A 17,200-nucleotide genomic window follows, 5' to 3' on the forward strand; every position below is an offset into this window, starting at 1 on the left:
TATGTTCAAAGCAGCACAACTTACAATAGCTAAGATTTGGAAACAGCCTAAGTGCCCATTAGCAGATGAGTGGATTAAAAAACTGTGGTACATCTACACAATGGAATACCACACTGCTGTAAAAAGGAAGGAACTCCTACCATTTGCAACAGCATGGATGGTCCTGGAGAGCATTATGCTAAATGAAATAAGCCAGTCAGAGAAAGATAAATATCACATGATCTCACTCATTTGTGGAATATAATGAACAACATAAACTGATGCACAAAAACAGATCCAGAGACAGAGAAGAAACGATCAGATGCTCAAACCATAGAGGGAGGTAGGGGAGGGTGGGGTGTAAGGGAGGGATCAAGCAAAGGACCTGTATACATGCATATAAGCCTAAACAATAGACACAGACACCAGAGGGGTGAGGGAATGAGGGAGGGGCAATGGGGGGATAAGGGCACATATGTAATACCTTAATCAATAAAGAAAAAAAAAGGTTTATGAATTAATTTTAAAGAAATAGAGAAACAAAAATTTATACATAAGGATAAATCCTGCAGCATTATTTATTAAACTCTTACTGAAGCCTAGACAAGGTTCACCCTTAGGACAATGATACATTCAAGAAAAAGTTAAACTAAAGTAACTAAAAGAAAAGCCTACTATTTATATCTTTCAAAGATATTACAGGAGGTCAAAGAGTATAGTCTATATCAACAGCTTCCCCAAATCCTCTTTCCTCTATTTTTCCACATCTATTAAGGTACCTCTCTGATCAAACTGCCCCACAGCCTAAATAGCAGCTTTCTTTTTGCTTCTTCCAGCCTGCTATCTCAGAATTTTATCAAGTGGTAAATCAATTTAAATCAATCAAGTATTCTTCCTTTTTAGGAAGGGAATGGAGAAAAAAAAAGTAACCAGTAGTTCACAATGAAATGCCACCAGTAAACTCAGTTCTTCAAAGAATATTTAGCTGTATTAGAAAATCATCATCATATAATATTGTACTTTAAAAGAAACAAATCTTTGTTTATAACACAACCCCAATTTTCAATTGTTATGCATGTGTTATTATAGGAAAAAACACAAATATAACAGTATGTGTTAAGATTCGAGGTTTTTGTTGTTGCTGTTACTCCTCACCAGAGGATATTTTTTTCATTGATTTTTATAGCAAGTGGAAGGGAGGGAGGATGGGGGAGAGCGAAACATTGATGTGAGAGAGACATCAATTAATTGCCTCCTGTACTCACCCAACCGGAGCCATGGATCAAACCTGCAACCCAGGTACGTATCCTTGACTGGGAATTGAACCTGCAACCCTTCTGGGAATAGGCTGACACTCTAAGCATTCAGCAACACCAGCCAGGGCAAGATTCAAGTTAATTTTTACTTTCTTCTTTTAATGTTTTATAAAGAACATATATTATTCAAATAACTTAATAAACTTTTATAAAAATAAAAAATAATATCCATTTGATCGGCAGTTTTGCGATTCATAAGTAAGTTGGGTTGAAGAGATGAGAAATATAGTATGCTAGCATTAGGTTTTCCAAACACATACTCCAAATGTATCCTGACAGGAGCTAGGAAATGTGGGGCAAAAAATTTTCCTGTGAGAGTTCAACTGTAAAACTAATCCTGACCACAGATACACAAAGTCATAACACTGTAACCTGGCTACATGTATTAACATCGCCCAAGACATACTGGGTGTGCCAGAAAAGGGGCCAGAGGCAGAAAAGCATAAAAATGAAGAGTCCCAAGAAACTATATGAATAGTCCCCATTCACTTTCTAGAGAAGAGAATTACTTATCTGATCTTTGAGCATTTCTCAGACTCAGATTCGAGGCTACCAGTAGGATAAGGAATATAAGGAGTTGGAGCCCACCCAATATGTATAGGCCCATCAGCAATACAACTCCTATTTTAGCCCCATGCTATTGAACAGTTCATCCATCCAACTGCTCTTACAACAAAATAACTTTCTAATTCCTACACGGGCTTACCCATGTGGAAAGAATGTGCTGACATGGTGCATTTCTGGCCTTTGTGACAATGAGGCTTTTAATTAAGATTTGACTTCTCATAAGGCTTGACTTTGACTGCCAAGAGAGAGGTGCTGCTTTTGCCGTGTCTGTCCTTGTGAATTTTATTTAGAGTGAATTGACTTGCCAGGAACTGACAGTCTCTGGACACTGAGAGGATGAGTCAGGAGACTTTAAGGAGAGCTAAGTATAGCTGGCCTTCCTGAGGCACCACCACACCACTTCCAGCTTATATGGACCCAGTTTCAGGATAATGCATTCATTTTTATTCATCTGCTCACACTCAAAATGGAGTAAAACAGAAAAAACATTGTTGAAAAACAATGTACTCAAAAAAAACCCAACAATGTACTAGCCCTGGCTGGTGGTGCTCAGTGGTTAGAGAGTCGGTCTTTGCAGGACACGGTTCACTTCCTGGCCAAGGGCATGTACCTGGGTTTGATTCACCCGCCCCTGTCAGAGGAGTACAGGCAACCAATCAATGTGTCTTTCTCACATTGATGGGGTTTTTCTCTCTCACTCTCTCTTTCTCTCTCTCTCTCCCTTCACCCCTCTCTCCCTCCCTTCCACTCTCTGGAAAAAAATATCCTTGGGTGAGGATTTACAAAAAAAAGAAAAACAATATACTCTTCAAATCTTAAATAATGTCCACTGATTTTAGAAATCCATTCTGAAGTCATTCTATATGCAAAAAAATATTTTTCCTCTCACACAAATATATGCATATACATACGCATGGTATAAAAACCATACCCACAATGCTACAAATATTCTACTGTTGATGGCCACATTAAAAATAATTATCCTTGATAAAGTACCTAACTTCACATTAATTTATTTTTTAAATTATAGGTTATAAAGTATTTCTCAAAGAAAAATATTTTACATAAAGATATAGGCACTTAAGACATTTTAATAACATTCTGTAACAATGTTCTCAGAATATCGCCTAAGCATTTGATAAGGACTAAAAATTTCAAAACGGCCGAAACCGGTTTGGCTCGGTGGATAGAGCGTCGGCCTGCGGACTGAAAGGTCCCAGGTTCGATTCCGGTCAAGGGCATGTACCTGGGTTGCAGGCACATCCCCAGTGGGAGATGTGCAGGAGGCAGCTGGTTGATGTTTCTCTCTCATCGATGTTTCTAACTCTCTATCTCTCTCCCTTCCTCTCTGTAAAAAATCAATAAAATATATTTAAAAAAAAAAATTTCAAAACGGATGCCACTTGGTATTTTATATTTTTCATTTAAAATATTTACTTTACATCTGCGGAATCTAGACCAGACTCCCATGAACTGTGAAACTTAACAAAAGGCCTGTGTACAGATGCATCACACTATGAGCTCCTCAGCCTCACTGCAGGCTTCACTCAGTGTGGATGTGCTGCCTTAAAAAAACTCTATCTCATTAATGGAATGGGAAACCCATCACCAAATGACAACCAGAGAAGAAACAGAACTACCATTAAAGTGGTCATTAAAATAACTACTCCACCAAAGAACTTGTGTGCATATATGCACAGCCCATGAACACAGACAATAGTGTAGTCAAGGCCTGGGGTGGGGCTAGAACAGGGAGAAAAATAGGGGACATCTGTAATACTGTCAACAATAAAAATAAACTTAAAAAAATAATAATTAGTCTGCATTTAATGCATATTAACGAACTCAACAACAGTTTCAGTATGGTGTCTTAAAGCAGTTTTTGGTCATGAAATATAGCAAGGCATTGATCAGGCTTTATTTGCTTATCTACAGGCATTTCTTAAACCCTGGGAACACCCTCAATGTCCTGGAAATTTTCAATACATCATCCATGGATGGCATTTCTTACAGCCCAGTGATCTGCAGTCATCATAGACCACTGTGCGTAGCTGGTGCTGCATATACACTGACAAAGGCAGGCGGAAGTGGACTACATTTACAGGGACTGACAGAAACACTCAGTGGAAAGTCATACCTGAGTGTGGTGATAATGTCAGGACACTGGACTTATACTGAATATCACATTCAGAAAGCTAGGAGGCTGGCAGTGCAGTACTAGCAGAATACCAAGTTATAAACTGCCTCTTCATTTTTCCTCCTCCACTATCATTTTATTAATTCTTTAAAAAAAATTTATTTTTAGCTACAGTACAAGGAACAATATTATATTAGTTTCAGGTATACAATCTGCTGATTAGACATTTATATAATTTACAAAGTGATCACCCCATAAATCTAATATCCACATTAATATCTAAGACAGATTTCATTTAACTAAGGCAGACAAAAAAATAAAAATTTTGTGATTAATTAATCAGAAGGTATTATATATTATCATATCATAATTTAAATATGCATTTCATCTGGATTAAGTTCATCTATAATTATACCAATTTATTGTGTCTACATATATCTCTAGTATAATTAGTGAATATAATTAGTATATTAATTATTAGTATAATTAGTATATTAGTATAATTAGTATATCAATAATTGCAAACAGGTCAAAGGATTCATTAAATTTCATTTACCTGGTATAAGCTGCGCTCCACCTTTGGAAAATGTTTTTAGACAAAATTCTTCTGCAATAAGCTTAGATTGAAAGAGGGGGGAAAGTAAGTAAGAAAAGATTTTAACTTTAAAAAAAATACATTAATCACAATGCATTTTTTCCTTCCTCAATCACATAACCCATTCACCAAATTCCTCTTATGCTCTTATTTTTATTTCTCCAAACAAGCTTTCTTTCCAAATTAACCTAATGTACCACAAAGGCCCCCACACACTGCTTGCTGTTCTATAGATCAGCAATTTAACACAACTACCTCCTATTTGAAATAACCTCTATATTCTGTGTGTATCCATATTCCTTATTTATTTCAAACAACCAGTCACATTTTAAATGCTCAATAAGCATGTATGTCTAGTGGCTACAAAGTCAGATAATGCAGATACAAAACACTTCATCATCACAGAAGGTGATGGACAGCACTCAATGGAGTACCTAGTGAACCAGTGATTATTGATGATTTGTCAAGCCACACCCAGGAAGAAGTTTCTAGAGTGTGCAAGATGAGAATAATAGTTCATAAGTTGCAGTAAAGTTCATATTTGTTTGAAAGTTAAAGCTTTAAAAAATGTATCACACACTTTCTCACTAGAATACTGAACAAGTGATATTACAGTCATGTATCACATAATGTTTTTGTTTCCCTCAACAACAGACCGCATATGTGACGGTGATTACCATTTAACCTAGTTGTGCAGTAGGTTATATAACCTAGGTCTGTGTACTTAATGATGTTCACACAATGACAAAATTGCCTTAACAACGCATTGGTTAGCGACACACAATTGTACAGCAGAAAATAAGTCTGAAGAACAAAAGATAAAAGTTTTCATGAAGAATGAAATCTCAGTGGTGCTTAAATAGCAACAGGCAGCTAAGTATATACTAAATATGTAATGTCAACTACTCCGTTTGTTAATAATCACAATCTGTCCTTTTTTCTTTCCATATTATAAGTTCTACATAAATCAGGGTCGACTATTTTCTTTTATTGCTGGCGAGTTGAAATCCAGTGCTTCAGCCTTAAGATTGTATGTCCTAACTGCTGGTATTGGGGGAAAGAAACCTTAGCAAGGTTAATGAAGTCATTCTTTCTTCTTTAGTAGTTGCCAAAAAAAAAAAAAAAAAAAGTACATTGCATCATAAAACTGCCCTTGAAAATGTTATTGATAACAAAGGAGTCTCATAAATGACACCCACATTTCAGAGACTGTTTCTGTATCCTATACAAGTCAATTTCAACTTTCAAGTTTTAATTGGCTTTCTTGCTTACTAATGCGTTCTCCTGGTAGTAATAAATCCACATCTCTGTTTTCTGAAGAGTGTTCATAGTGATGTTCTGTTAAGCCAGAATATATGACACTTCCCTCACCTCTCAAAAGCATATAAAAGTAATAAAACTATGATTTTGCTAGATGTCTAATTACAGAAGAGTTTAATAGTGATCACTTAAATTGACAAATAGCACACAAAACATGTAATGTAAAGTAATTCCAGTTTCAGGTGATCATACTAATATTAATAACTTATGCTAACTGATTTGCTATAAATTTTTATAAGCCCTGTCAGAATAAAATTCAATTCAACTTAACAAATATTTATTATGCACCTATATGCAAGTACTACAGGAAATATAAATCAATAATCTATTATACATATGTGACCAAAGAACAATGAACAAGTAGAAATGTTGTTGCCAGGCACTAGTGATTGAAAGATGGGGAATAATTGGTTAATGGGTAGAAAGTTTGCTCTACAGGGGGAAAGAGATATGCTGCTAGATGGTGATGATGGCTGCACAGCATTATGAACATATTTAATACCACTGAACTGTGCATATAAACATAGTTAAGATAATAAATTTTAGCCAAACTGGTTTGGCTCTGTGGATAGAGCATCAGCCTGCGGACTGAAAGGTCCCAGGTTCGATTCCGGTCAAGGGCATGTACCTTGGTTGCGGGCACATCCCAAGTGGGAGGTGTGCAGGAGGCAGCTGGTCGATGTTTCTCTCTCATCGAAGTTTCTGGCTCTCTATCTCTCTCCCTTCCTCTCTGTAAAAAATCAATAAAATATATTTTTTAAAAAAAGATAATAAATTTTATGTTATGTATATTTTACCACAGTAAAAAAAAATGGAAAACAAAATAAAACCAAGAGACAGAGGAATGATTCTGTTCTATTGTGATTTATAATAAGAAATACAACCCAGCCAGGTGGTTGGAATGTTGTCCTGTGCACCAAAAGGCTGCAAGTTCAATTCCCAGTCAGGGCACATACCTAGGTTAGGGGTTTGATCCCTAATCAGGGCGCATACAAGAGGCAACTGATCTATGTTTTTCTCTCCCTCTCTCTCCAAAATCATTAAAAGAATACCCTTGGATGAGGATTAAAAATACACACACACACACACACACACACTAGAGGCCCAGTGCACAAATTCATGCACCAGTGGGGTCCCTCGGCCTGACCTGCGGGATCAGGCCCAAACCGGCTCTCTGACATCCCCCAAGGGGTCCTGGATTGCCAGAGGGCAAGGCCAGGCTGAGGGACCCTACCGGTCACGATCAGGGCCAGGGAGGGACACTGGAGGTTGGCCAGCTGGGGAGGGGCCATAGGAGGGCTCCAGGGCGTGTCCAGCCAGTCTTGCTCAGTCCTGATCGGCCGAACCCTAACAGCAAGCTAACCTACCAGTTGGAGCGTCTGCCCGCTGGTGGTCAGTGCACATCATAGCGACTGGTCAACCGGTTGACTGTCTGCCCTCTAGTGGTCAGTGCATGTCATAGTGAGTGGCTGAGAGGCCTTAGCATAGCCGTAGCATATTATGCTTTAATTGGTTGAACGGATAACTGGATGACCGGACACTTAGCATATTCGGCTTTTATTATATAGGATGATCTTCATCGAGTGCCTGGCACATACTAGTAGTTCCTAAAAGCTCAGAATTTCCTAACTGTAAAGTGTGCAATGGTGTCTTTTGTTATTTATCACAGGCCCCCTTCACCACACCTGAATTTTAGTTAATAAAGTGACCTTAAGGCCTGGCTGGTGTAGCTCAATGATTGAACCAGAAGGTCACGATTTGATTGCCGGTCAGGGCACATGCCTGGATTTTGGGCTTAATCGCCAGTGTGGTACATACAGGAGGCAGCCAATCAATGATTCCCTCTCATGATTGATGTTTCTATCTTTCTCCCTTTTCTCTGAAAGCAATAAAAATATATATATTTTTTTAAGGATGGAGGCTGGTTGACAGAGAAACACACCAAGTGATTAGAAGGTTGGATTTTTAGTCCCACTCTCCCCTCCAGGAGAGTGGGGCTGGAGGTCAAATCACTCACTAAGGGCCTATGATTTCATCAATCATGCCTCCATTATGAAACCTTCATAAAAAATTCAAATTTGGACTGGTTTGGAGAACTTCTAGGTTGGTGAACATGTCAGGAGGGTGGTATACCCCAGATCCATAGAGAGAGAAGCTCCTGGACTCTGACTGTGATGAACCTTACCCTATATATTTCTTCCTCTGACTATTCATCTGTACTCTTCTAATGTCCTTTATAATAAACTGGTAAATGTTTCTCTGCATTCTGTGAGCTGCTCTAGCTGATTGATTGAACCCAAGAAGGGGTTGTGGGAACCTCTGATTGGTCAGAAGCACAAGCGACAACCTGGACTTGCAGTAACTTAAGAGGGGCAGTCTTGTGGGACTGAGGGATCTGAAGCTATCTCCAAGTATAGTGTCAGAACTAAGCTGAATTGTAGGACACTAGCTGGTATCATAGAATTGCCTGGTGTGGGAAAACAACCACACATGTGGTGATCAGAAGTTAAGGATTAAGTGTTAAGAGGAGACACAGAATGAATGTGCTCCCTCCTAGAGACTGACTGAAAAGCAGATAGGGAGGAGAAGTTACACAGGAATGGAAAGAAAGGTAGCCCCGGAACTGTTTGAAAAAGTACTTCATTCCCCTCCCCCGCCAAATTCTGATGTGTTTGCTCTCCTCAAAATAGAGGAGGGCATGTTCTACTTAAGCACCATAACCCTAATGCTCAATTTTAATTCTACAGTAAAAAAACATACCTGAGGTGAGAGAAACTTTTCAATGCGTTTGGCTATAAAACCTTTCTCCAATATGGAATTGACTGATGGTCTATCCCTAGGATTTCTTTTAAATAACTGAGAGAGCAAACAGCGGAGATCATAAGAATAATGCAAAGACACAGGTGGAAAAGATCCAGATATTATCTTCAGTACCAGGTTTTTCATATTGCCAGCTTCAAACTAAAATTTAAAAAAATAAATTAACATACATAACACACACACACACATTGAAAATGGGAATATCAACAATGACAATAGTTCATTTCCTAACAATATAGAACAGAAATACAGTCCTCTTCCAAATATTTTAACCATATATGTTCTCTAGAGCAAGGTTCACTTGGTTATTTATAAATATATTTAAAAGAGAATATCAGTCTTCATAAGATGTTATAACTTGTTATAAGAGTTTTAGTTAGCCCTAACTGGTTTGGCTCAGTGGATGGAGTGTCGGCCTGAGGACTCAAAGGTCCCAGGTTCGATTCCGGTCAAGGGCATGTACCTTGGTTGCGGGCACATACCCAGTGGGGAGTGCGCAGGAGGCAGCTGATCGATGTTTCTCTCTCATCGATGTTTCTAACTCTCTATCCATCTCCCTTCCTCTCTGTGAAAAATCAATAAAATAAAATAAAATAAAGAGTTTTAGTTATTGGAAACACTAAGAGATGGGAATATAAGTAATAATTAAATATTTTATAAAAACATAATAATAATAAAGATGAAAACCAACCAACCAACCTGGTGGTCTTCATTTAAGACCTGCCTTCCTGTGCTCCTATTGTAGTAACTAAAACAAGACATCAATTATAGAACTAAAGTATTTTGGGGAAATATAATAAACTACTAATTAGTTTCCCTTTAAACACTGCTCATTATTCTCAAGTGTGTTATGTTCCCAAAAGCCATGGAATCAACAATGCAGCAAATATTCCAAAGTCATATCAATGGGAATACTATACATTTTAGTATTAAGCACAATATAAACTCTAACTGAAATTTTAAAAAATCGAGTGGGCAGTTTAAAATCTTAAGACGATTTCATTTGGAGTGTAAGTAAAATTAAGCTTTGATATCTCGGCTAAAATAGTATAGAATATAAAACATGGTATAAATTAGGCACTGGTGATTATGCCAATTATAACATAGTTCTGATAAATGTTAAATTCTCTTAGCACATTTAAAATATGTCATTCATTAAAAATTTGAATACAATTCCATTGTATAGAAGTATTTATGTACATAAGAAATCCTAAATGCAAAAAGACTTGTTACTCTAGCTCTTCACTACAATGAATTTTTATCTATCTCTCAACTGACAAACTCTTCATAAATAAAGGTAAGAGAATTACTTAATTTCATGTGTCCACTTAAGAGTAAACAATTCCAAAATACAGAAGCAATGTTGACAGTTAAATGTAGATGAAGCAATGGTAACAGGCAAATGTAAAAATATTCTGATTTAGACTTAAAATGACTGTCACAGAAAAACTAACCCATTCTTCTACATACAGATCTAATAATGACCATCCCATATCACTTTGGCAGTCTGTAATTTTTTCCTTAAGAAACAAAAACAAAACCAAAGCAATACGGTAGGAAAGTATGCAAACCTAAAAAATTTAAAAAAAACAACGAAGAAAAATACTCAAAGAATATCAGGAAATAAAAACCGGCTATTAAACTGCTTATAAATATAACCAAATTTTTCAGGGGAAAAACAAAACAAACCCACTCTATAGATTAGTCTAGAATAAACCTAAAAGGAAATGATAAAATATTACAGGTAGTCATTACTGGTTGAAAAAATTGCTTTTGGTATTTATTCACTTCTTTATATTTTTTATGTATTTTCTTTTAAGTTTTCTGTAATGAAAACACTCTACTGTTTAAACAATGGGGGAAGAATTTTTAAAAAACAAATTCTGAAATGGAAAGAGATTAAAAATCAACCTATTTAGGACAAGAACTTCCCCTTTTTGGTGTGGTATGTGCTATGTCAGAGTCTCAAAAGTGAAAATTTTAAAAACTCTGGATTAAAAGGTATTTAAATTGATTTAAAAATCCCTTTATAAATATGTTGAAAATGTTCCCTAGATGATTTCAATTCCAAACACAAATAATGTGGTTGTTTTGATAAAAACTGCTAAAATGAAATAAATATAATTTGTTAAGCTAAAATATCAAATTCATATATGAATTTAACTTTAAAAGTACAACAAATTTATTTCTGTCTTTAGAAATAATTTTTCAGAAAAATGTATGATATATGTATTATAAGAACAAATATATAACATGAAGTATGTAATATATGCATACATATTAAGGGAAAATAAATTAAAATTTATACTTAAGAGAAATTGAGAAGTTTAAAAACTGACAAAGAAAAATTTCTAGTACAAAAGGGTCATCTGAAAGATGGCATATAATTTTTAAAAAAATATTATAGTCACTTTTTGACATAATATTTCAGAAACTTGTACTTACTGCATGTTTAAGTGTGCACAACTCATAAAGGACACATCCCAGAGCCCAAATGTCACTAGGAAACAGAAGAATGACACATTTTTTGTAAGTTTCAGATTTTACTTAAAATTCTTTTCACTTAAAATACCAGCGAGAAAATGCTGTGCAAAGATATGTTCCATTAAACATGTCCTTTAAAACTTAAAATTTCAACCATAACCAAATGATGAAAACAGCTATCCCAGATTAGAGAAATTTAGTATTAAAAAAAACAAAATTGGTAAATGTTATGAATATTCCATTGTTACTTTATTTCAATTCAAATGCTTTATTTAACTATTTGCAATATGGTACATCTATACAATGAAATACTATGCAGCTGTAAAAAAAGAAAAAACTCTTACCATTTGCAACAGCATGGATGGACCTAGAGAGCATTATGCTACGCAAAATAAGCCAGATCTCATTCATACGTGGAATCTAATGACCAACATAAACTAATGAACAAAAATAGACCCAGAGACATAGAAACATTGAACAGACTGTCAAACCTCAGAAGGAAGGGAGGGAAGAGTGGAGGGGGGGAAGAGATCAACCAATGAACTCATCTACGTATATGCATAATCCAAGGACACAGACAGTGGGTGGTGAAGGCTTGGAGAGGGAGGGGGGAGAAGAGGGCAATGGGAGAAAAATAGGAACATACGTAATACTTTCAAAATAAATATTTATTTTAAAAATACCATGATTTCTAAAAACATTAAAGTAGAACACTACTACTTTAGTAAACATGAAGAAAATACTAATTTACTAAAATTATATCTCAAACCTGAGAGCCATCTGAAACATTAGGTAAGAGTAAATATATTAATTTATTTTACTCTTAATTAAAGACTTAGTTATACTATGTTCTTTACATATGATCTCTTCTTTTAAAATATATTTTGTGTGTGTGTGTTAGCTGTTGTCATTTTTAAAAATAATTCTTTATTATTCAAAGTATTGCATATGCCCCCTCTCTCCCCCCTTCCAGCACACCCCCCCCCCTCGACTTTCCCTCTGAGATTCCACACTCTATTCCATGCTTCCATGTCTCTGGATCCACTCTGTTCATCAGTTTATTTTGTTACTTAGATGTATTGATTTCAGAGAGGAAAGGAGAGGGAGAGAGAGAGATAGAAACATCAATGATGAGAGAGAATCATTGGTAGGCTGCCTCCTGCATGCCTCCTACTGGGGATCAAACCCGCAACCTGGGTTTGTACCCTTGACCGGAATCGAATCTGGGACCTTTCAGTCCACAGGCCAACACTCTATCCACTGAGCCAAACCGGTTAGGGCAAATCCATTCTTAATTGAAAGAATGATGTTTTTTACAGATGACTTATCCACAGGACAGCGAAATAACATTAAAGTGTAAAATTACTTTAGTTCAAAGAAAATACCGTTATTCTTTAGAATATTCACAAATAATATATTCAATGGACTAAACTTATTGTAACAAAAGTTTTTTTAAAAATACATTGGTAGGATGATGTTCTCAGTCTCTATGCTCAAGTTTGAAATAGAGCTTCCTCCTCATCCTCAAAAAAAAGATGGGGGAGAAGGAGGACAGATAGCAATAATACATGCGTTATTACCAGCTATCGATTTTTACCTTTTAGCTTCTATGAGCACTTTCAAAATTAACATCAATGCTTTTTGGTTATCATTTTTCTATTGGAAAGACTGAGAGAAAATAAAGGGTAATTGGAATTCAGTGGCAGAATTTCTTTTTCCATCTAGTACATTTACAGTCTGGTAACCACAGCACAACTCAGTAATTAGAAAATTTGAGGTTGGAAGCCAGATGCCTGGGACTTTGAAGTTACTTTATATCGCTCTGCATTTGAATTCCTTATAAGGAAAGGAGGAATGATTAATGCATACAATATACAAGGCTACTGTGAAGATTAAGAGTTAATCACAGAAAGCATACAAAACAGTGCCCTTCATAGAGAAAATGTTCAATAAATATTAACTATTATAATTCAGTAGGAAGTTACTATTACAAAGAGAAAGACCAAAGAAAGCCCTCTTTTCCAAATATAATTTCAATAATAAACTGATTCTTTCTATAGTTCCTTTAGCAAGATAGGGAAATAGCTTCTCTACAATTCCCCTCATCATATATTTTTTAAAAGTCTGTGTATATACATTTACATATGTATATTAGTGATTTTAGAATATTCTTACGGCTAATAAATATAGTATAATAGATATAGTTAAAGGAAATCTACATAATATAATAAGTATTTTAAATACCTTTTATTATTGTAAGGTTTGTTTTCACAGATTTCAGGTGACAAGTAGTACGGGGTACCTATGCAAGTTCGAGCCAGTTCTACAGTACTAGAACAAAAAAAGAATTATTGGAGAAGCTTAAGATACTCAAAGATATAAATTATCACATATACATCACTATGAATTTAAACTTCACTAAAGACATATCAAAAACAAGTTTAAAACTTATACATTACCTATTTAGAACTCTAGCAATTCCAAAATCTCCAAGTTGTATTGTCCCATCTTTGGTTAAAAATATGTTCTATAAAAGTGAGAAAAAAAAACCCAGAATTATTATTACAGTTCAGTTCTGAGTCAACTTTTTTCATAAAAATGGAGTTTAAAAAATGCTAGGATAACTTGACAGCCACATCCAAAAGAATGAAAGTACACCCCTATCTTATATCATATACAAAAGTTAACTCAAAATGGACTCTAGACCTAATATAAGAATTAAAACTCTGTAACTCCTAGAAGAAAATACAGAAGTAAATCTTCACTGGGCTAGGCAACAATTTCTTAGATATGACACCACCAACTGAAGCAAAAAAGGAAAATAGAAACTGGATTTCATCAAAATTTTTAAAATTATTGTGCATCAAAGAACACCATCAAAAAAAAAGATAGCCCACAGAATTGGAAAAAATATTTGCAAATCCTATATCTGACAAGGAATTTGTATCCAGAATAAAAAGGTTTACAATTCAACAGCAACAATAAAAGACAAATAACTCAATTTTAAAATAGGCAAAGGTACATATTATATGAATCCATTTACATAATATGTCCCCAATAAGCAAATCCATAGAGACAGAAAGTAGATTAGTGGTTTCCAAGATCTACATGGAGTAGGGATAGGGAGTGATTGCTAACAGGTACAGGTTTTCTTTTTGGAGTGATAAAAAATTTTCAGGAATTAGAAAGTGGTGATGGTTTCACAATTCTGTGAATATACTAAAAATCATTGAACAGCCCACTTTAAGTGGGTAGATTTTATGGAATAGAAAATGTATCTCATTAGAGCTTTAAAAATTGAATCCCAACCTCCCCCTCCATCAACTGTCTAAAACTTCTAAGTAGCCTACTAGTAAATGTAACAAATTAATCCTAAAATTTTCCAAAAATAGGGGGTGGGGAGTGGGGGGGAGGCAAAATAGGTGAAGTGGATTAAGAGATACAAACTTACAGTAATAAAGTAAGTCATGGGTTGTAATGTATAGCATAGGGAAATAGTAATATTTTAATAACTTTATATGGTGACAGATGCTAACTAGACATATTGCAATCTTTTTGAAATGTATCTATCAAATAATGATGTACACCTGAAACTAACAGGATACTGTATGTCAATTTTTTTTAAAAAAGTGCAGATCCCTGGGCATCATCCAAAAAAAAAGGTAAAACAATCTGTAGAAATAGATTAAAAAAAAACCTTTTTAAATTTCCAATAATTTACCCATTTTGCATTTATAAATACAGAACTCCAAAAACTTATAAATACAGAACTCCAATACTCTATCAAACAGTGAAGTCAAGATTTTGTGGGATAACATGAATTAAAAACCCATCTTTAACAGTCAGGAGATTTGAATCAGGCACATGCTCAAAGCCAAGATGACACAAATGGGGGTTAACAAGGATGGAGTAAAATAGGATGAAATGGGACTAGGTAGCAGAGGGTTGGGGGACAGAAAAGGTGAACTTCCACCACAGTTTCTCTTCTTCCCACTATGCATCTTATGGCTATTAGGCTATAAAGAAGCTTCAGGCCTGAGGTAAGAAGACAGACACTCGGCCCTGACACAGAAAACAAACTTCCTCTGTACTCCCCTTTCTGAGAACTGAGAGAGCTTAAGTGAGACAACCATGGAACCTCTATGCAAAGATGAGTGAGCTGTGGGGACAAGCCATACATATGAAGCCATACATATAATGCACAGAAATCTAGCCCCTCCAAATCATCAGAACATAAATTCACTCTAGATATAATTAATTTAAAAAAACAGTCCAACAAAAATTTTAAAATAAAATGTTTAGAAATTTCAGAGATAAATGATGAAGGGATAAATATCATTTAAAAAGAATAAGACATTATGAAATAAGAACCAATCAGAATGTGAAATTCCATTTTCAACCTTGCAGAGAAAAAAATTATTAAAAGAATAGATGAGAGCCCTGGCAGGGTAGCCCAGTTGGTTAGAGCACTGTCCCAATATGTCAAGTTTGCATGCTCAATCCTCAGTCAGGGCACATACAAGAATCAACCAATGAATGCATAAATAAGAGGAACAACAAATCAATCTCTCTCTCTCTCCTTTCTCTCTCTTTCTCTCCCTTCTTCCATTTCACTCTTTCTCTAAAAATCAATAAATAATATTTTTGAAATGTTGCTATCCCTGGCCGGTTTGGCTCAGTGGATAGAGCGTCAGCCTGCTGACTGGAGGGTTCCAGGTTCCATTCTGATCAAGAGCATGTTCCTTGGTTGCAAGCACATCCCCAGCACGAGGTGTGCAGGAGGCAGCTGATTGATGTTTTTCTCTCATCAATGTTTCTAATTCTCTATCCCTCTCCCTTCCTCTCTGTGAAAATCAATAAAATATGTTTTTTTTAAAAGCAGATGAGATAAGCACTAGTTTACACAAAATTAAAAGGGTAGGTTGATGAAATTGACCTATAAAATGGAACAGAGAGACAAAGAGATAAAATATGAAAACAAGATACTTGGAGGGATAGATTAAGAAGCTCCACCATGTCTAGAAAAAAATCCTGACGACAACCTTGAAGATAGTAACAGACAAATAATATTTGAAAAAATACAGCTAAACATTTTCCAAAACATTTCCTGAGAAATACACTTTCTCAGAGTGAAATTACACAGCATAATGAATAAAAGCTGACCCTCATCAATGCGTAACACTGAAATTTCATAACAGGGATGGAGAGAATATCCTAAAATCTTCTAGAGAGAAGAAAGAAGGATAAGAATGATGGCTTTAAAGTCCTAAACAGCAACTAGAAGTCAAGTGACACGTGAGCGATATCTTCAAAATTCTATAAGGAAACAATTTCCAACCTAGAAATTTATATCCTATTGTCATTGCCTTCCACACATGCCTTTGTAAAAATATTTTTCTGAGATAGAAAACCAAGATGGCGGCATAGGTAAACACCAGAGTTTGCTGCCTCGAACAACCACTTCAAAAATACAACTAAAAGATGGAACGGACATCACCCAGAACCACAGGAAGGCTGGCTAAGGGGTAATTCTTCAACTAGAAGGAAAGAGAATAGCATACTGAGACTCAGAGGAAGCGCAGTATGGAAAATACAAAGGTGCGGAGGTGCACGCATGAGCGGGCTGGTGGCTGAGGGTGCGGTTGTCGTTTTCAATCGGGAGGGAGGCTCAGGCTCTGAGCTCCAGTTCCGGGCGAGTCTCTGGGGACCCAGACTCAAACGGGAGAAGCGGGGCTGTCTGGCATCGGTCGGAACTCAAAGGCAGCTTTCTCTCCAAGGTTTGCAGTGGTTGCTGGGACTTTGAGAGGCAGAGCCCCTGGGGATGGGACTGAGAGCAGCCATAACTGTTCCCTCCGCCCGCCCTGTTGATCCCCTGGGACCCGCCTCGCCCAAACCCTGCACAGAGGCATTTGCCGGATAGCCTCAGGCAAAGGCTAGATTAGCACCTCCCTAGAGGACAGTAGTTCTCTCACTGCAGACACA

The 17,200-nt window shown here is 36.1% G+C and overlaps 1 protein-coding gene across 4 annotated transcripts in view; it reads right to left on the minus strand.

The window, feature by feature from the left end:
* Window positions 1-17,200, minus strand: part of NEK1 (NIMA related kinase 1) — a 154,382-nt gene that overhangs the window by 109,050 nt on the left and 28,132 nt on the right. For all 4 annotated transcript variants that reach the window (XM_006753487.2, XM_006753485.2, XM_006753488.2 and 1 more), the window contains exons 6-10: window positions 13,678-13,745; window positions 13,463-13,549; window positions 11,180-11,234; window positions 8,675-8,875; window positions 4,556-4,616 (exon numbers count right to left, since the gene is read on the minus strand). In XM_006753487.2, the coding sequence (XP_006753550.1) occupies window positions 4,556-4,616; window positions 8,675-8,875; window positions 11,180-11,234; window positions 13,463-13,549; window positions 13,678-13,745 (472 nt within the window). The remainder of the gene's footprint in view (window positions 1-4,555; window positions 4,617-8,674; window positions 8,876-11,179; window positions 11,235-13,462; window positions 13,550-13,677; window positions 13,746-17,200) is intronic.

The sequence above is a fragment of the Myotis davidii genome, unplaced genomic scaffold, assembly GCF_000327345.1.
Source record: "Myotis davidii unplaced genomic scaffold, ASM32734v1 scaffold1832, whole genome shotgun sequence".
Classification (NCBI taxonomy): Eukaryota; Metazoa; Chordata; class Mammalia; order Chiroptera; family Vespertilionidae; genus Myotis; species Myotis davidii.